The sequence below is a fragment of the Pongo pygmaeus genome, chromosome 16 (assembly GCF_028885625.2).
Source record: "Pongo pygmaeus isolate AG05252 chromosome 16, NHGRI_mPonPyg2-v2.0_pri, whole genome shotgun sequence".
NCBI classification, from domain to species: Eukaryota; Metazoa; Chordata; class Mammalia; order Primates; family Hominidae; genus Pongo; species Pongo pygmaeus.
This window is the reverse complement of record NC_072389.2, coordinates 70,574,783-70,595,482: the sequence shown is the minus strand read 5'-3', so window position 1 is coordinate 70,595,482 and position 20,700 is coordinate 70,574,783. Positions and strand designations below refer to the sequence as shown.

General features: G+C 38.6%; 1 protein-coding gene across 2 annotated transcripts in view; it reads left to right on the top strand.

The window, feature by feature from the left end:
- The window catches only part of CLPX (caseinolytic mitochondrial matrix peptidase chaperone subunit X), a 42,882-nt gene extending 24,672 nt beyond the window's left edge, over positions 1–18,210 (top strand). For both annotated transcript variants that reach the window (XM_054450194.2, XM_054450195.2), the window contains 8 exons: positions 3,659–3,835; positions 4,500–4,664; positions 5,478–5,566; positions 6,558–6,722; positions 11,403–11,702; positions 12,851–12,943; positions 14,127–14,233; positions 15,740–18,210. In XM_054450194.2, coding sequence (XP_054306169.1) covers positions 3,659–3,835; positions 4,500–4,664; positions 5,478–5,566; positions 6,558–6,722; positions 11,403–11,702; positions 12,851–12,943; positions 14,127–14,233; positions 15,740–15,830 — 1,187 coding nt within the window. In that variant the 3' untranslated portion in view covers positions 15,831–18,210. The remainder of the gene's footprint in view (positions 1–3,658; positions 3,836–4,499; positions 4,665–5,477; positions 5,567–6,557; positions 6,723–11,402; positions 11,703–12,850; positions 12,944–14,126; positions 14,234–15,739) is intronic.
- Positions 18,211–20,700: the final 2,490 nt, after the last annotated feature.

Sequence of the window (20,700 nt, the reverse complement as noted above, 5' to 3'; positions counted from 1 at the left end):
ATTAGAGTTGGCCTGCTTCTTGTGGGTCACAGGAATTTGGGGGAGGCAGATTATTTTCTAGCTACTCTTTGCCAGAAACCACACTTTTGTGTGTGTGTGTGTGTTTATGAAACTTACAGTCTTACAAATTATGAGTAAGCCTTAATTCACTGTTTCCAGCCCCAGATTGCCCCTACAAGCATCAGATGGTCCGATGGAGGGTGTGGAAGGACTTGATAGACCAAGGACAGTGGCCCTTCTGTTGTGTTCCACCTATTCCTTTGGGATGGATATAGTTAGTTGCTGCATTGAGGGTGGAGGTTCCAGGGGTGTCATAGAAAGATTCACATGGCCTTTTGTTTTAGTAATTGAAATAAAGAAAATTAGCTAAGTTTGATGTTTTTACATTTGCCTTTGAACCAAGTAGTATTATATATCCACTATTTGAAGTGTACTATATATAGGATGAGCCATGAGAATATAACTGGTGTACCAACTTGGGCATGACATTTATCACATGTAATAAAATTACATTATCCCCAGTTATTTTTAAATTTATGGAAATACTGATTATACCGTGCGTGGTAAAATTAAGAAATACAGTAAATGCAATAGAATTAAATTGTATATAAGAATGTAAGATCTAAATAATAACCTTTACGTATATATGTAATTTATATTTCATAATGAAAAAATATATTCAGATATGCAGTCAATACCATACTCATAAATTGTGTTGACAGCTAGTTAAACTATACTAAATTAGTAAAGAAAGTCTGTAGTGCATATTTTGAAAGACATGTCATGTAATATATGTAGTGATTTAATGTTATTTAAATGTTAACAAGTAACAGTATTTAAGAACTTATGTAAAAGATTTATTGACTTAGAAACAAATATTTCAAAAGCTTAAATTTATTGTCATGTGCTGTTTTGTTGTGTTTTATGTGGGATTTTAAGTTCTAAAGTTAGGTTGTTAACTAACACTGGCCAGGGGTGTTAGACCCTAACACTGGTCTAGGGTTTTAGACCAAAATCATATACAATAAGATTAATTCTTGTAAGTCCCTTTGGAAGTCAAATTTTAGAGACCAACATACAGCTTTTAGGAGGACTGACGCAATTGGCTTTTTTTCTCCATCTTTGGAATATAATGTTGTTTTTTAAGTTGAGCACCAGATGAAATACTTTGTTTGCGTTTAAGGGCTGTGTTGTGTGAATAATTAAACACTAGGGAAATGGTAATAATAATAGCAGATTCTTCTGTAACACTTATAAAACGATCTGCCAGGTATTGTTCTAAGTGTTTTGCATATATTCATTTAATCTCCCCTAAACCCATGAGACAGAAACTATTATTTTTATCTCCATTTTGGAAATAAGAAAACTGAAACACAGAAATTTTAAGTAATTTGTCCATGGCCACACAGCTGGTGAGCTCTGTGCAGCTAACTACTACACTAGCCTGCTTGCTCATGGTCCTCATTTTAGAGAGCTGTGCTTACACAGTGAGAGATGCACAAACAAGGACTAACTGAAAGAATCGGAGAGTTGTCTCGAGTTTGTTCTAAGGCATATACTCATAAAATGGGATGATAGATATCATCTGTATCATTTAAATTGTTTCTTTTTTAAACTTAAATCATTAAATAAGTTAAATACATAGATTATGTGGTTCCACTGTAATTAATATGCCTCTTGCAATTTTGTTCATTTATTCATCTAAATCTTGTGTGTGTGTCTGTGTCTGTGTGTGTGTGTGTGTGTGTGTGTGTGTGTGTGAGAGAGAGAGAGAGAGAATGAGTGAATGACAAGCACCTGCTGGCCTTGCTTATCTGAAGCTACATCTAAATCATTTTTTCCCTTTGAGCAGAGCTAAACTTAACCCAAGCCCCTTCCTATGTTATCACAATCCCTAACCAGATTTTGCTGAAATTTTAAAAAGTACTTTGCTAGTGACAATTTAACTAACCTCATACAGCAGACTGAGTTTTCTTGGCTGATGTGGATTATAATGAGGCACAACATTGTGAATTATTCACTAATTATTAACCCTCAAAGGTAGCACAATTTAATCCAGATGTTTATGGAATGCTTATTGTTTTTGATGAATAGAATAACCCTTTACCTTAAGTATGAAGACAGTTTGAAAGTGACAGCCAAATGGAATAGGACCATGATAATAGATATGTCTGCTGAACTATTATTCTATCAGTTTAATTAAAATAATCATTGGAAAGTCTGATTTTCTGAATCAATTTCTTAGAAAATAAAATTTAGGCCAGGTGCGGTGTCTCATGCCTGTAATCCCAGTACTTGGGGAGGCTGAGGTGGGTGGATTACCTGAAGTCAGCAGTTCAAGAACAGCCTGGGCAACATGGCAAAACCCCGTCTCTACTAATAATACAAAAATTAGCCAGGCATGGTGGCGTGTGCCTGTAATCCCAACTACTCAGGAGACTGAGGCAGGAGAATCACTTGAACCCAGGAGGCGGAGGTTGCAGTGAGCTGAGATTGCATCACTGCACTCCAGCCTGGACAACAGAGACAGACTCTGTCTCAAAAAAAAAAAGGAAAAGAAAATGTAAAAATAAATTCAGAAAATATAAACAAGTATGTTATGATGACAGGTACTCAAATGCTAAGAACCAAGAACAATCTGAATATTTACAAATCTGGATAATCTTTCCTTCAGCCAAGAGAAAGTGAGAATAAAGATTTATTTATTTTATTTTTATTTTGTTTTGTTTTATTTTATTTTAATTTTATTTTTTTGAGACAGAGTCTTACTCTGTTGCCCAGGCTGGAGTGCAGTGGCGTGATCTTGGCTCACTGCAACCCCCGCCTTCCGGGTTCAAGCAATTCTCCTGCCTCGGCCTCCCAAGTAGCTGGGACTATAGGCGCGTGCCACCACATCTGGCTAATTTTTTATTTTTAGTAGAGATGGGGTTTCACCGTGTTGGCCAGGCTGTTCTGAAACTCCTGACCTCAGGTGATACACTGGCCTTGGCCTCCCAAAGTGCTGGGATTATAGGCGTGAGCCACCATGGCTAGCCTAAAGATTTATTTTTGTAGGAATCTGGCTGATAAACTGATACTTCACTAGCAATGTCAGTCCCATCTAGTCATTAGCAATGTCAGTCACATCTAGTTAAGTGTTATGTCTCTAATAAAGGAACTAGAAAGATCCAGTACAGGTCCAATAAAATTAGAGATTTAGATAGGGCCAGAGATAGTGAGGTGTGTATCATATTTGGTTTTTCTAGTAGATTTTATTGATTAGGAAACAGGAACATAAAGTTTATATGACTTGCCCTAGATCATGTAGCTTCTACTTAGAGACAAAGGAAGGTCCAGAGCTAAAGCTTTCTAACTCCTGGCTCTGCTCTTCTATTGTATTGCCTTCCCTTGGGTAAAGGAGTATTCTTAAATATTTATATAAATAAGAACAGTGAAAAAAAATCAATTTCCTTTGCTTGAGGTTCTTTATATAATCATTGTGTGCTATATGTTTGTCACTAGATAATTTGAGATTTTTCTCCTTTGTAGGTAAGACAGAATGTCAAAATATTTAAATTTTTCTATGTAGATATTTAGTTTTAGATAAAAGTTTTTATGGGACATTTTCTTCAAGTAAATTCAAATGAAGCTCAAGTAATTCCTTTGGCATTTTTTTCAGAATTGCTTCAGATTGCTGGAATTAGCCCACATGGTAATGCTTTAGGAGCATCAATGCAGCAACAGGTAAATCAACAAATACCTCAGGAAAAACGAGGAGGTGAAGTATTGGATTCTTCTCATGATGACATAAAACTTGAAAAAAGTAATATTTTGCTGCTTGGACCAACTGGGTCAGGTAAATAACTTGCTGAGAAAATTTACTACTCATTTTAAAAATCAGAATATAAATGATTCTATAACCTGTATCTTGTGATTGAAGTATTATGGCTCTTGAGAAGAAAATCTAAGGCCAGTCATCTAGATACACTATCAGTATTCCTGCATAGAATACAAACTGAATTTGAGGCATTGGTGTTGCCCTTCAGGCCAATCCCTAACATCTTAACAGGAATAATAAAATAAAAAACAGCTATATTTAAATAATAATAGATCGGATGTAGTGGCTCACACCTGTAATCCCAGCATTTTGGGAGACAAAGGTGGGAGGATCACTTGAGGCCAAGAGTTTGAGACCAGCCTAGGCAACATAGCAAGACTCTATCTCTATAAAAAATAAAGTATTAGTTGGGTGTGGTAGCACGTGCCTGTAGTCCTGAGGCTGAGGCAGGAGGATCACTTAAGCCCAGGAGATTGAGGCTGGAGTGAGCCATGATCACAGGCTGCACTCTAGCCTGGGTGACAGAGCAAGACCCTGTCTCTAAAAAAAATAATAGCAGAGGAAGGATGTAGCAATTGACAACTTTTTATTATATACTACTAAAATTTATTTTGCATTTTTATTGAAAAATTGTGTGCCAATATATTTTCAGTAAACTTTTAGTGACTGTTTCTATTTGTAGGTAAAACTCTGCTGGCACAAACCCTAGCTAAATGCCTTGATGTCCCTTTTGCTATCTGTGACTGTACAACTTTGACTCAGGCTGGATATGTAGGCGAAGATATTGAATCTGTGATTGCCAAACTACTCCAAGACGCCAATTATAACGTGGAAAAAGCACAACAAGGTATGTTTTCAGCATGGTCTGTCCCCAGGTTTAGTATATTGGGGAATCAGTCTAATATTAAGAGACAATATAATTCTTGTTTTGATTCAAGGACTAAAATTCTGTAATTATATAAAAGTACCTTTGTTACATAATTTCTAGCATACTGATTAAGGGCCACATAGTTTGCTTTGCCTTATTGTCACTAAGCTGGCTGGTAGGATTAAAAACAAGCCAAATTACTGTCCCATTAGATCCTTAATACTATCATTGCTTTTCTTGTTTTAACTCCCCTCAAGACTTCCACTGCTTAGATTAAGACAGGACAGGGCAGGGGCAAAGGAGGAGGGTACCAGATGACTCTAGAAACAGTTTAGCCTGTTGACCTACAGGATGTCATGGATGCTGCGTTGCTCCTTCATTTATCATCTGTTCTTGTTCACGTGAAGAGCATGACAGCTTCCTGTTCAAATTTCTTTAAGACAAGAATATAGGCGGGAAAGAGTAAGCTAAAGTTTTGTTAATACTAGCACTGCAGATACCTCCTGCTTCCATACTATAAAGAATTCATATACGTTAGTGGGGCAAATCACTGTTGTCAAGGAGATTTTGTTACCATACGTAAATGTTACTCTGTAGAGCAGATTACAAAGCAGTTGTACAAAATGATGGATGGGAGAAATAAAAGTGCATTTTTATAATGTCAAGCTATTGCATATGTTAAGTATGAAAGATCAAATAACTTTGCTCTCTAGCTACCTAAGTATTTTAAAGCTGAGGCTATCTTGTGTATATCTTTTTCGTATTATAAATAGAATCCTCCTTAAATTATAGGAATTGTCTTTCTGGATGAAGTAGATAAGATTGGCAGTGTGCCAGGCATTCATCAGTTACGGGATGTAGGTGGAGAAGGCGTTCAGCAAGTAAGCAGTTGAATATTTTGTTCAAGCCCACTAAAAGGAAGGGAATACATCAACCTCCCAAATATTGTACGTTTGGTTTCACATTCAATTAGATTCTGTTTTGTTTATTTCTTCCGCCCCCAAACTCCACATATCATTTTGAAGTAGTTTAGATCCTAAAAGAAAGTTGTTGACAATTTGAAATAACAAATTACCTTGTTAGGAAATTTAAAATATTTTGAAGAACAGAAAAAATGAAATTTAATCTTTTTTTTTTCTCAAAGGCCCAGTTAAACATTTCTAGAATACTTTTGAAGAAAGTTATGATTCTAACTAGACATGAATGAACTATGTACATGCTTCTTATTCCTTCCACTTATTTAGAAGATAGGTATAAAATAATGTTTAATTCCTTGCAGAGCCATACTTGAAGTCACAATGATCTGTTGGCCAACTTGACCTTTTAATGATAACTAATTATGACATAAACTATTAAAGGGTGAGGAAAATTGTTTCACTTTTTGACAGAGACATAGAGAGGTATAATCACACTTATGTGCTGGAAATTTTTTTTTATAAAAGCATCTCCAAATATAGGTAGTCTCAAAGTTTAATACTGTAAGTGGAATAGAATTTTAATTTATGTGAAAGACATATCTTCAACTGTTTTCTAATTTTGAATGTTCCCACCATGTTTGAACACCATTTTATACAGTCATAATTCTGTGTTTATGTCAGAATTATGTCTTTACTATCAAAAACAACCTCTCAGGTTGACTGTTTTCCTGAATTACAATGCATCAAGTTCTGTAACCATTTCAAATAAATGTATTAATTATTAATGTGATAAATGCATTAGATTTTCTTGTTAGTTATAGGAATGTGGGAGTTTCGTTAGGTATGTGCATTGACCATAATCACATATTGTTTTCCCCATTTAATCCCATTGTCTAAAGTATAATAAATAATGTACTTATATGGTGATGCTATAAATCATTTGTTCTTTATTTAGGGCTTATTAAAACTACTAGAAGGCACAATAGTCAATGTTCCAGAAAAGAATTCCCGAAAGCTCCGTGGAGAAACAGTTCAAGTTGATACAACAAACATCCTGTTTGTGGCATCTGGTGCTTTCAATGGTTTAGACAGAATCATCAGCAGGAGGAAAAATGAAAAGGTAAGTTTTTCTGAGGGGTTACTAGAAGGATAGAGAGCATTTAAAGGATGTACACTCAGTTTCCATTCTCATATCTGCGGGCTACCAGTCATAGTTTTAATTATAAGAGTTGGGTTTTCTTAGAGCATATCAGAAATATACAGGGAAGGGTGCGGTGACTCAATGCCTATAATCCCAGTTCTTTGGGAGGCCAAGGCGGGCAGATTGCCTGAGCTCAGGAGTTCAGGACCAGCCTGGCCAACATGAAACCCTGTCTCTACTAAAAATACAAAAAATTAGCCAGGAGTGGTGGTGGGTGCCTGTAATCCCAGCTACTTGGGAGGCTGAGGCAGGAGAATCGCTTGAACATGGGAGGCGGAGGTTGCAGTGAGCCAAGATTGCGCCACTGCACTCCAACCTGGGCGATAGAGTGAGACTCCGTCTCAAAAAATAAAAAAACAAAGAAATATACAGTAAGTCCTCACTTAACGTCATCCCATAGATTCTTGGAAACTGCAACTTTAAGCGAAATGACACTTAACAAACTAATTTTTCCTCATCAGTTTCATAAGGAAATTATGTTGAACAAAATGACATTATTGGAGGACATGTTGTATGTTGTTTCATTTAAAGTTGCAGTTTCCAAGAACCCATCAACAATGTTAAGTGAGGACTTGCTGTATTTGTTTTTTTTTTTAAACTTCAGAGTAGGCTGGGCGCGGTGGCTCACACCTGTAATCCTAGCACTTTGTGAGGCCGAGGTGGGCAGATCATGAGATCAGGAGATCCAGACCATCCTGGCTAATATGGTGGAACTCCGTCTCCACTAATTAGCCGGGCGTGGTGGCAGGCACCTGTAATCCCAGCTACTTGGGAGGCTGAGGCAGGGGACTCCCTTGAACCCAGGAGGTGGAGGTTACAGTGAGCCGAGATTGCGCCACTGAGCCACTGCACTCCAGCCTGGGCAACAGAGCAAGACTCTGTTTTAAAAAAAAACAAAAAAAACCCGAAGGGGTGGGTCGCCCCTCCAAACCTGTGGGTGTTTCTCGTTAGGTGGAACGAGAGACTTGGAAAAGAAAAAGACACAGAGACAAAGTATAGAGAAAGAAATAAGGGGACCCAGGGGACCAGCGTTCAGCATATGGAGGATCCCTCTGGCTTCTGAGTTCCCTTAGTATTTATTGATTATTTGTCGGTGTTTCTCAGAGAGGGGGATGTGTCATGGTCACAAGACAATAGTGGGGAGAGGGTCAGCAGACAAACACGTGAACAAAGGTCTTTGCATCATAGACAAGGTAAAGAATCAAGTGCTGTGCTTTAGATATGCATACACATAAACATCTCAATGCTTTGCTAAGCAGTATTGCTGCCCGCATGTCTCACCTCCAGCCCTAAGGCGGTTTTTCCCTATCTCAGTAGATGGAATGTACAATGGGGTTTTATACCGAGACATTCCGTTGCCCAGGGACGGGCAGGAGACAGATGCCTTCCTCTTGTCTCAACTGCAAGAGGCATGCCTTCCTCTTATACTAATCCTCCTCAGCACAGACCCTTTACGGGTGTCGGGCTGGGGGACGGTCAGGTCTTTCCCTTCCCACGAGGCCATATTTCAGACTATCACATGGGGAGAAACCTTGGACAATACCTGGCTTTCCTAGGCAGAGGTCCCTGCGGCCTTCCGCAGTGTTTTGTGTCCCTGGGTACTTGAAATTAGGGAGTGGTGATGACTCTTAAGGAGCATACTGCCTTCAAGCATTTGTTTAACAAAGCACATCTTGCACAACCCTTAATCCATTTAACCCTGAGTTTGACACAGCACATGTTTCAGAGAGCACGGGGTTGGGGGTAAGGTCACAGATTAACCGCATCTCGAGGCAGAAGAATTTTTCTTAGTACAGAACAAAATGGAGTCTCTTATGTCTACTTCTTTCTACACAGACATAGTAACAATCTGATCTCGCTTTTCCCCACAAAAAACAAAAAAAACAAAAGCCAACTTCAGAGTAGTAAATTGAAAGATTTCTAAATATCATCCATACATGGGCTTTTATTTTATTTTTTTGGAGATGGAGTCTTGCTCTGTCACCAGGTTGGAGTGCAGTGGAGCGATCTAGGCTTACTGCAACCTCCGTCTCCTGGGTTCAAGTGATTCTTGTGCCTCCGCTTCGTGAGTAGCTGGGATTACAGGCACGCGCCACCACACCCAGCTAATTTTTGTATTTTTAGTAGAGACGCGGTTTCACCATGTTGGCCAGGATGGTCTTGATCTCCTGACCTCGTGATCCGCCCACCTCGGCCTCTCAAAATTCTGGGATTACAGGCATGAGCCACCGCGCCCGGCCTCTATGGGCATTTTAAAAGTGTAACTTGATGAGTTCAACTTAATATTTTATCTAGGGAGTTCATTATTGGAGGTAGTTGCTGCATCAGTACAATTTCTATTCATTCCTCCTGCCCAATTTACTGGTGCCCAATAAAGTTTATCTCCATTGCCCTTGCTCATAGAGTCTGCCATAGATCACTGCTGACATTCACCAATGGAGGGGAGCATTTTGGCAGATCCGGGAAGGGTTGTGGTCCCACCTAGTTTTATAGGTGTTTCTTCTTATAACCCCTGCTTTTAATTGGGACTGGGACTTGTTTCTTCATATCCTCATAGTACATGCCCAGTACTTATTTTTTGATTGAGTACAACAAAATGTAATGTCAGCATAGCGGCAGGAAGCCCAGAAAACACCTGTATTTTCCATGGTTTTGTAGTTTGCATAATAGCCACGAGTGATCACTTTTATATTACATAACATTCTATTTGAAATCTTTATGTCATAGATCAGCTGTGTGCTATATTGCTTGCTGTTAAGTCTTCTTGGTCTTGAGTGTACTAGTTTAAGTAATAGTTTAATAGTAGTAAAAAATAATAATCATAATAATAACCACATAATGATGTGGTTGTCCATGGTAGTTCCTTTGCCTGACCTAGGTGAGGAAACACTTTTAAAAATACTAACCGTGTCATGTAATTATTGTTATTCCTCAGTACCAGGCCTTATTCAGCATGGATATGGTTAGATTTTTATTTTTCTGCTAATTTATGCAAAATTTCAATAGCAGCCAAAACATAACTTAATATGAAAATTTGTTTTTTGTGTCATTGAAATACTGCATAAATTAGCCTAACAAATTAGAAAGAAGAAATTATTTCTTTGGGGGTGTGTGTGTGAGAGAGAGAACCTCGTATTTGAAACTCTGTAACTAAAAGCAAAGACCATGTTCTAATATTTATTTATAATTAATACTTCATACTTCCAAAAAGGATTTGAAGCTAGAAACATGTAGGACAGAAGATTTGAAAGTAATGTCAGAAAAGGAATCAGAAGTACACAGAAGGAAGGTTTCAGTTGTTATTCTGATTTGTTGAGAATTAGGTCACTCCATTTAGCTGTGAACTTTATTAATGAAAATTAGGGGAGCAATCATGGGCTCTAGTTCTTATTAACCTTGACTGAAGCAAGCTCTATATGCCTTCCATATGCTCTAGTTCTTATTACCTGGCCCCACCTCCTAATAATACAGGGTTAGGATTTCAATATACAAATTTGGGGACACTTAAATATTCAGTCCATTGCAGACAGATTTTTTGAGACAGTCTTGCTTTGTCGCCCAGGCTGGAGTGCAGTGGCATGATCTCAGCTCCCTGCAACCTCCGCGACTCTGAGGTTCAAGCAATCCTCCTGCCTTGGCCTCCCGAGCAGCTGGGATTATAGGTGCACACCACCATGCCCAGCTACTTTTTGTATTTTTAGTAGAGACAGGGTTTCACCATGTTGGCCAGGCTGGTGTCGAACTCCTAACCTCAACTGATTCACCCGCCTCAGCCTCCCAAAGTGCTGAGATTACAGGCATGAGCCACCAGGTCCAGCCTGCAAACAGATTTTTAGCTTAGGCTATGTTTGCACATTATCATGTACTTCTCTTGTTCTTTTGACAAAAGCTATATGACATGTCAAAATTAAACTTTTTGGGAATTGCCTGGAGTACAGTTCATTTATGTTGACTGAAGCAAGATCCATATGCCTTTATACACCCAACCTTGTTCAGCAAAGTTAGCATTCGTTTTATTTTTTTATGTTTTTGAGGACTCTAGCTTTGCAAGAGTTAACATTCTTGTTTGATGTCATTCTTACATGGTTTTTATAAAATCTAAATTATTCTAACTGTATGCAGACCAAAATCATGATTTTAGAAGAATCATGACTTAAGACACTAACAGATAATTTTCTCGTTAGGCTGCTTGTAGCTCCGTATTTATAGTTTTTTACCTTTTGGAAACCACACTCATCTAGAAGTTTTGAATAAACCCTGCAACCTTATTATCTGAGTTCCAAGGAACTCCCTTTGTAGTTCTTACCGGCTTTTATTAGAATTCATTCTTTGTGTGTTGGTTATTACATAGTGGTTAGGTTCTCAATTCTGAAGGCAGACAGACCTGAGTTCAAATTCTGGCTTTGCCACTTACAGCAATAAGATTTTGGTCAAGATATTAAACTCTCTAAGCCTGTTTTTTTTCTTTGTAAAATGTAAATGATAATAAAACCTTCTTCATAGAGTTGTTACAAAGATCATATGAAATATGTATGAAAAGTACTTAATACACTATCATTTGATTCTACTAATTATAAATATGCATCATTTCTTTGGCAGTATCTTGGATTTGGAACACCATCTAATCTGGGAAAAGGCAGAAGGGCTGCAGCTGCTGCAGACCTTGCTAATCGAAGTGGGGAATCAAATACTCACCAAGACATTGAAGAAAAAGATCGGTTATTGCGTCATGTGGAAGCCAGAGATCTGATTGAGTTTGGCATGATTCCTGAGTTTGTGGGACGGTTGCCTGTGGTGGTTCCATTGCATAGTCTAGATGAGAAAACACTTGTACAAATACTAACTGAGCCACGAAATGCTGTTATTCCTCAGTACCAGGCCTTATTCAGCATGGATAAGGTTAGATTTTTATTTTTTTTACTTAGTTATTTTTTATTTTCTTGCTATTGAAATTCTATATAAATTAACCTAACAACAAAAACAAATTCTGCTCATCTAGAATACCAGCCTATTCCTTACTAAATATGGATCTAGGAATCAAGGAAGGCATAATTGTATTATGTTAGAATTTAGGAGTTGTCTTTATTTTTTCTGAATTAAAACCATCATTATAGCCTAAAGCCCAAGAAAAATAATGCCATTAGCCTACCTCAACACCTCCAAGCCAGGCGTACAGGATTGTCCTTTCAGTCTTGATATTCTAAATGCTTTTGTTGTGACATACTGTGTATATTTTTATATTATTTTGCCAAAATAGTTTTATTAATCCCACATATACATCTCTGTAGCCAAACACCTAGCCCACATACCCAATTGGATAACAAATGGTTTGGGTTTTGTGAACTTTGTGTCTCTAAATATCAGTCTCTTCTTCTCCATTGCCACTGCCTCAAGTCAAGCCCCTTTGATATTATTCACCTTGACCCATGCATTTAGTTCTTAATTGGTCTGCCTGTCTCATGTCTGTCTGTGACTATCACCACCAAAATATCATTATCTTCCTCTTTACTTCTGGAATGGATCATTGAGAACAGTGCCCAACAAATGGATACTAAGTTCTTAAATATTTATTGAATGATTAAAGATAAGGCTAATGTTTTTACTCCCTTGCTTAAAATCCTCCAGTGGTTCCCTAGTCTTATTTAGATGTCTCCCGCTTTGCTGCTCCCTTAGCTCCATGTACATACACTGGACTATAAATGCTAGTTTGCTAATCTGTCATCTGTCATCACACAATAGACTGTAAGTTGCTTGGCAAAGATGATGTCTGTTCATCATTAAATCCCTAGTATGTAACACACAGAGGTTTAGTAAATGTTGAAAAAAATCCTAGGGAGTCCATGTTAATCTAGAAAACATCTTCAAGCTTCAGAACAAACTTGCAATTCATAATACTGATACTGTCATGGATTAATTGATAGAAGCAATTGCTTCTTGAAGGCAAGGTTCCAAAACACCATGAGAAATTGTGCCCTTACTTAATGGTACATTTTCTAGAGGTAGAAATTAACAATAAAAGTTACAATTTATTTTTAATGTATTTGTAGTGTGAACTGAATGTTACTGAGGATGCTTTGAAAGCTATAGCCAGATTGGCACTAGAACGAAAAACAGGTGCACGAGGCCTTCGGTCCATAATGGTGAGTTGGCATTATTCTATAAAAACAATTATTTCTTAGTCTGAGTTTTGAGTATATTAAGCTTCCCTGTTTTCCTTTTGGAAAATATATATATATATTTTGAGACAGAGTCTCAAATAAAGGAGTGCAGTGGTGCGATCTTGGCTCACTGCAATCTCCATCTCCCAGGCTGAGGCTCAAGCAGTCTTCCCACCTTAGCCTCCCAAGTAGCTGGAACTATAGGCAAGAACCACCACACCTGGCTAATTTTTGTATTTTTAGTGGAGACGGGGTTTCACCATGTTGGCCAGTCTGGTCTCAAACTCCTGACCTCAGGTGATCTGCTTGCCTCAGCCTCCCAAAGTGCTGGGATTACAGGCGTGAGCCACCACGCCTGGCCTGAATTTTTTTTTTTTTTAATCACAGTAGATTATATTTTGCTTTTTCTCAAAAAGGAACTTCAAGGTGTTTGCAACAAAGGACATAGACATAATATGATTAATGACACAGAAAATCGAGATTGGGTCTGGTAACTCACACCTATAAATCCCAACACTTTGGAAGGCCAAGGGAGGAGGATTGCTTGAGCCCAGGAGGTTGAGACCAGCCTGGGCAACATAGACCCTCATCTCTCAAAACAAACAAAAAATAAAAAAAAAAGAAGAGGCCGGGCATGGTGGCTTATGCCCATAATCCTAGCACTTTGGGAGGCTGAGGCAGGTATGGATTGCCTGAGCTCAGGAGTTCAAGACCAGCCTGGACAACATGGCAAAACCCCATCTTTACTAAAAATACAAAAAATTGGCCAGATGTGGTGGCTTATGCCTGTAATCACAGCTATAATCCCAAATATATATATATACACACACACACACACACACATATGTTTATTTATATAATCCCAAATATATATATTTGTTTTGTTTGTTTCTTTTTCCTTGAGTGAATGGATTCCAATTTGTGATTTTTTTTTTTTTATTATTATACTTTAAGTTTTAGGGTACATGTGCACAATGTGCAGGTTAGTTACATATGTATACATGTGCCATGCTGGTGTGCTGCACCCATTAATTCGCCATTTAGCATTAGGTATATCTCCTAATGCTATTCCTCTCCCCTCCCCCCACCAATTTGTGATTTATAGAATAAAAGCACTTGTATGTAATCTGTTTTCAATGTGATTCATTACTTTTTATTTCTTTAGGAAAAGCTGTTACTAGAACCAATGTTTGAAGTCCCTAATTCTGATATCGTATGTGTGGAGGTTGACAAAGAAGTAGTAGAAGGAAAAAAGGAACCAGGATACATCCGGTAAAATGTATTTTCAAGCCAGAACAGATAGAAAATTTAAGATGAGCTCCTCATTGCTATGTTTATTGGTTTGTCATTTTAAAATTACATAAAAATTATTATATTTCTAAGGGAAGCAGTAATCTCAAGTTTTATGTAGAAAAATCTAATTTGGGTATTATAAAATAATAGTATTTTGTGAGTCTTTGAAAGTTGATCTTCAGGCCGGGTGTGGTGGCTCACACCTGTAATCCCAGCACTTCAGGAGGCCGAGGTGGGCGGATCACGAGGTCAAGAGATAGAGACCATCCTGGCCAACATGGTGAAACTCTGTCTCTACTAAAAATACAAAAATTAGCTGTGCGTGGTGGTGTGTGTCTGTAGTCCCAGCTACTCGGGAGGCTGAGGCAGGAGAATCACTTGAACCTGGGAGGTAGAGGTTGCAATGAGCCAAGATCGCACCACTGCACTCCAGCCTGGGTGACAAAGTGAGACTCGGTCTCAAAAAATATATAAAAAAAGGCAATGGGCTGGATTTGGCTAGCAAGCTATAGTTTCCTAACCCCTGATTTATTCAATAAATGTTTACTATGCAATGCTTGACATTAATGTTACCTACACAAAAGCTAGGTTTCTGTTTAACTCAATCATAAGGTATGTTATGTTTTATGTTTGCTTATGTTCCAAGATAACTTTAGAAGCAGTTGATTTGTTTTGAACAACCTTAGTTATCCAGAGAGATATAATCTTTTATTTTTATTGTTTAATGACGTTGATGTATGACTTTTAAAGGAATTGTGGTGATCTGAATTATCATTTTTACTAGTTTGAGACAAGACGGATTTGATCAGAAATAGCTTCTTTACCATATACATATGCTAAATTCCAGCATTTGAGTTGAAATAACAGATGATACTTTCTTGGAGAAGAGGATTTTTTAAGCCTTCACAATTGAAGCCATATTGTCCTTTTTTTTTCTCCCCCCCAGTAATAAATTTGTCAGGGAAAATGCTGGGAAGTTTATTTGCAACTCTTGGTTGTATAGTCTGTTTCCCATATTACTAAGCAATTCCTTTTTTTTTTTTTTTTTTTTTTTGAGACGAAGTCTCGCTCTGTCGCCCAGGCTGGAGTGCAGTGGTATGATTTCGGCTTACTGCAACCTCCACCTCCTGGGTTCAAGCGATTCCCTTGCCTCAGCCTCCTGAGTAGCTGGGACTACAGGCGTGTGCCACCACACCCGGCTAATTTTTGTATTTTTAGTAGAGATGGGGTTTCAACATGTTGGCCAGGCAGGTCTTGAACTCCTGACCTCAAGTGATCAGCCCTCCTCGGCCTTCCAAAGTGCTGGGATTACAGATGTGAGCCACTGTGTCTGGCCTAAGCAGTCTTAATATTAAAAGTGCTCCTAATATTTTCTATTATCGTGGCTTTCTTAGCTAGGGGAGGTTACTTTGCTGTTTTGATTTTAAAGATCATGTTTACCTCCATTTTTTATTTTAAAAAAACAAACATGGCTTTTCATTGTAGAGCTCCAACAAAAGAATCCTCTGAAGAGGAGTATGACTCTGGAGTTGAAGAAGAAGGATGGCCCCGCCAAGCAGATGCTGCAAACAGCTAAACTGTCATATTGCTGTCCTGTATATACAGCTTTTCCTTCTTTTGTTTAGGATCATAATTGTCTCTACAGTCTGATATTAAAGGCATTGGATCTATCTTGGATATCATACATGGTCAGAGAAGCCTTTAGGATAAGAATCAGATCATGTATATTATTGTAACATCACATTGATTTTACAGAGGATGTTATATGGACTTTAAATGACACAATGTTTAGAGATAAAATGTACATTATTTTGGTTCAGTTTTAAAAAAAAATATGCTTTAACAAAATTCTTAGGAATTCTTTTAAGCAATGCAGGTATTGCGATAACGTAGATTTTACAATAATGTTACTCTACAAATGGGAAAATAAATTCTTTAAAATTGAATATTGAGATACCATTCTTTAGTGTTACCTTTTTTACCCACATATGTTTCTGAAAATATTGGAATTTTATTCATCTTAAAAATTGGACCAGGTAGGCCGGGCATGGTGGCTCACGCCTGTAATCCCAGCACTTTGGGAGGCCGAGGCGGGTGGATCACGAGGTCAGGAGTTCAAGACCAGCCTGGCCAAGATGGTGAAACCCCAGCTCTACTAAAAATATGAAAAATTAGCTGGGCGCTGTGACAGGCACCTGTAATCCCAGCTACTCGGGAGGCTGAGGCAGGAGAATCGCTTGAACTCGGAGGGCAAAGGTTACAGTGAGCTGAGATCGTGCCACTGCACTCCCGCCTGGGCGAATCTTTTTTTTTTTTTTTTTTTGAGCGGTGTCTCATGCTGTCCCAAGCTGGAGTGCAGTGGTACGATCTTGGCTCACTGCAACCTGCGCCTCCCAGGTTCAAGCAATTTTCCTGCCTCAGCCTTCTGAGTAGCTGGGATTATAGGCACGCACCACCACACCTGGCTAATTTTTGTATTTTTAGTAGAGACAGGGTTTCACCCTGTTGGCCAGGCTAGTCTCTAACTCCTGACCTTGTGATCTGCTGGCCTCGGCCTCTCAAAGTGCTGGGATTGCAGGCGTAAGCCACCACACCCGGCCTTATTTACCATCTTTAATCCATTTTATTACTATGGGTGAGTACATGGAATTGAAGTCTAGCTTAAATCTTCAGAAAGTTATATATCTATTTTATTTTATTTTTTTGAGACAGAGTCTTGCTGTGTCACCCAGGCTGGAGTGCAGTGGCACAATCTTGGCTCACTGCAACCTCTGACTCCCGGGTTCAAGCGATTCTCATGCCTCAGCCTCCTGAGTAGCTGGGACTACAGGCGTGCACCACCACACCTGGCTAATTTTTTGTATTTTTAGTAGAGACGGGGTTTCGCCATGTTGCCCAGGCTGGGTCTCTCCTGAGCTCAGGCAATCCGGCCACCTTGGCCTCTGAAAGTGCTAAGATTACAGGCATGAGCCGCCGCATCCAGCCAGAAAGATACATATCTAATTCTAGAAATAGCATGCAGTATCAGTCATAGTAACAGCCATGTGCTACCTAAATAAAATTTCTTGATATTGTGTATTTAACCTGAAGTATTGAGCTAGTTTTTTTGTTTTTTGATGCTGAACATTTTGGTCTAATTCTTTGGCTTCTTAGAACATTAAAGAAAAATCTATGTTTTGCTGTCAGCCAAAGTAAATGTGTTCACACTAACATATAAGTTACTAACCTTCATTATACAGCAAAGCTAAAAAGTGGTGGGCTATTTGGGGTCTTAATGAAAATTGTATCATTTAATTCCATAAATATTAAAATATTTGGGTAACTTTTAAGCTTTTTTTTCTTTCCTTCTATAATGGTGGTACAAGTTCTATATTCATTCAGTTTAATCTCATTTGAAATTGTTTAAATCAGAGCATATGTAAATATTTGTTCTTTTTTTTTGGTTTATAGACTCTTGAGCTTTCCTTTTACACAGTTTTTTTTAGGGAAAAACTGAAGCTATTAGGAAATTCTAAATCTTGTTGATGAAGAGTTGGGCTTTCTATGATATAATTAATAAAAGGGATGTATGGTATTTATGGCTGGGTAGGATCAGAAATGCACTTTGTATACAGAGTGTTAAGGCTGGTTGCTATAGTATGGAACAGAAACACCTCTCCTTGGTCTCCCTAGTAATGGTTCAGGTTCTCCCCAGGAAGTCTTACATATTATAACTTTGTTCATTATCTTTCCCTTATAGCATCATTTTCCTTTTTGTAGAGTGGAAATCAGACTAGCTGCTAAACATATTAAGGGTAATCCTCCAGAAATGGACTGGGAGGCATTTTAGTCACAACAACTTACATTTGGCTTTGGAAGTTGTTAACAAAGCATAATTGATGTTTTTAAATCAAACATAATTTGTATCTTGGAACTTACATTTTGACATTTGAATAAAACAAAAAGACTAAATGAAAGCCAACGTGGTGGTGTGTCCATACTGCAATGGTGCAGGATCACTCTGCATTGACAACAAGCACAGCCAAACAGTGCCATTTTTAAAAGGGCACAGATATCATATGAGCTGCTTCATTCTAGGGATTGGTTAATCCTTGGCACTTCCATATCAGATAAATTCTAGCTGTGGATTCCACAGACAATGTCTGTTAAACATTTATCAAAAATCCTTTCTTAAATGTCCTGCTTGACACTAGGGACACAGACCAAGCTTTTCAGGAATCTTACTAGTCTTGTAGGCGAAACAAATACAAACTAAAGTGTATTTTAATAGTGGAAGTGAGATAGGTACCAGGTGTGGTGACATAGAAAGTGATGGCTCAGATAAGTCTGGAAGAACAAGTAGAAATTTGCCAGAAAAGAATAATGAGAACTAAATCAAAATCTCAGAAGTGTAAAACAGCTAGGAAGCTGTAGGAGGTAAGAAATAAGCAACAACTGTAACTTCTTGTTAATACTCTGAAATGACCATTTAATATTCTCCTCTCCATCTAGCTAAGGACCTTGCTTCACATTTCATTGAAAAACCATTGATGGAATTCATCATCCCACCATCTATAAATCTATCTACTCCATCACTCAACCTTTCTCTCTAGTTACAACTGAAGTATCCCTTCTACAAAACTCAGTCACTCCACACATGCTCTGGGTCTCATCATTCCCTCTCATTTCTCAAGGCCTTTAATTCTTTTGATCATGTCTCTACTATAGAATCTGTATCCTTCCTTCTGAATTATTCCCAGTGGCATCCAAACACTGCTTAGTATCTCCTGTCCTATAGCAAATCTCCCAAGCTTATTCACGTATCTTTCCAACTACACCGTTAAGTTCCACAAAGATGGTGACCCAGCCTGTTTTGTTAACTATAACCAGCACCTACCATAGTGCTACATACCTCTGGTACCCCATACATTTTTAAAGAAATAATGGAATGGCCAGGCATGGTGGCTCATTCCTGTAATCCCAGCACTTTGGGAGGACGAGGCGGGTGGATCACCTGAGGTCAGGAGTTCGAGACCAGCCTGGCCAAATGTGATGAAACCCCGTCTCTACTAAAAGTACAAAAATTAGCCGGGCATGGTGGGGGGCACCTGTAATCCTAGCTACTCAGGAAGCTGAGGACAGAGGATCACTTGAGTCTGGGAGGTGGAGGTTGCAGTGAGCTGAGATCACGCTACTGCACTCCAGCCTGGGTGACAAGAGCGAGACTCTGTTTCAAAAAAACAAAAAAGAATGGAATGTCTTGTATGCCAGGTTAAATTGTAAGTTTTTACAGGAGGTAGTGGGGGGTTATTGAAAGTTTTAGCAGGGGAGTTGAACATGATCAGATGTGCGTTTTAAATTGTTGGGGGCAGGCTCAGGAAAATGAATGGAAGGAAACGTGACTGGAGGCCTACTTAAAAACATTTCTCCAGCACTTGCCCTTCTATCTCCTAGTTCAACGATTTCCTCCAGTTTTTCAGGTTAGTTCTCATCAGCATACAAACAAAACAACTTCCTTGAACCCACATCCTCTCCACCTGTTGCCCAGCTGCTTCTCTTCTGCAGCACAACTAAAAGTTGGTCTTGGATTTTTCCAATTCCCTTCCGGGATTTGACTCTTCTTTTTAAGAGATGGGAGGGGGGAGGGTGTGGTCTCACTCTCGCACAGGCTGGAGTGCAGTTGGCACTATCATGGATCACAACATGCTCAAACTCCTGGGCTCAAGCCATCCTCCCACATTGGCCTCCCAAAGTGTTGGGATTACAGGCATGAGCCACCGTACCTGGCTCCAGGCTTTGACTCATAAATGAGAAGCTGTCAGAAGGTTTTGCACAAAGAAGTGATACTTGGTTACAGTGTGAGAGAACAGACTAAGAGGACAAGGAAAAGATGATGGCTTGGGCTAAAGTAGTGGAAGTGGAAGAAGTGAATGGGTAGGTATTTTTGCAAATCTGATTAAAAGTGTTATCCTGTGTTCTGTGGGGAAACTCATTATTATAAAAATGTCTACTATCCTTAAATTTCTAAATTTAATAGTCCAATAAAATGCCAATATTTTATGTTTTTTATATATATATATATATATATATTTTTTTTTTTTTTTTTTTTTTTTTTTGAGACAGAGTCTTGCTCTGTTGCCCAGGCTGGAGTGCAGTGGCGCGATCTCAGCTCACTGCAAGCTCCACCTCCCGGGTTCACACCATTCTCCTGCCTCAGCCTCCTGAGTAGCTGGGACTACAGGCACCTGCCACCACATCCGTATAATTTTTTTTTTTGTATTTTTAGTAGAGACGGGGTTTCACCATGTTAGCCAGGATGGTCTTGATCTCCTGACCTCGTGATCCACCCACCTCGGCCTCCCAAAGTATTGGGATTACAGGCGTGAGCCACCATGCCCGGCAAGTAATATATACTTTTTATAAATTATAAATAATAAAATTATAAATTATTTTATAAATAATATATA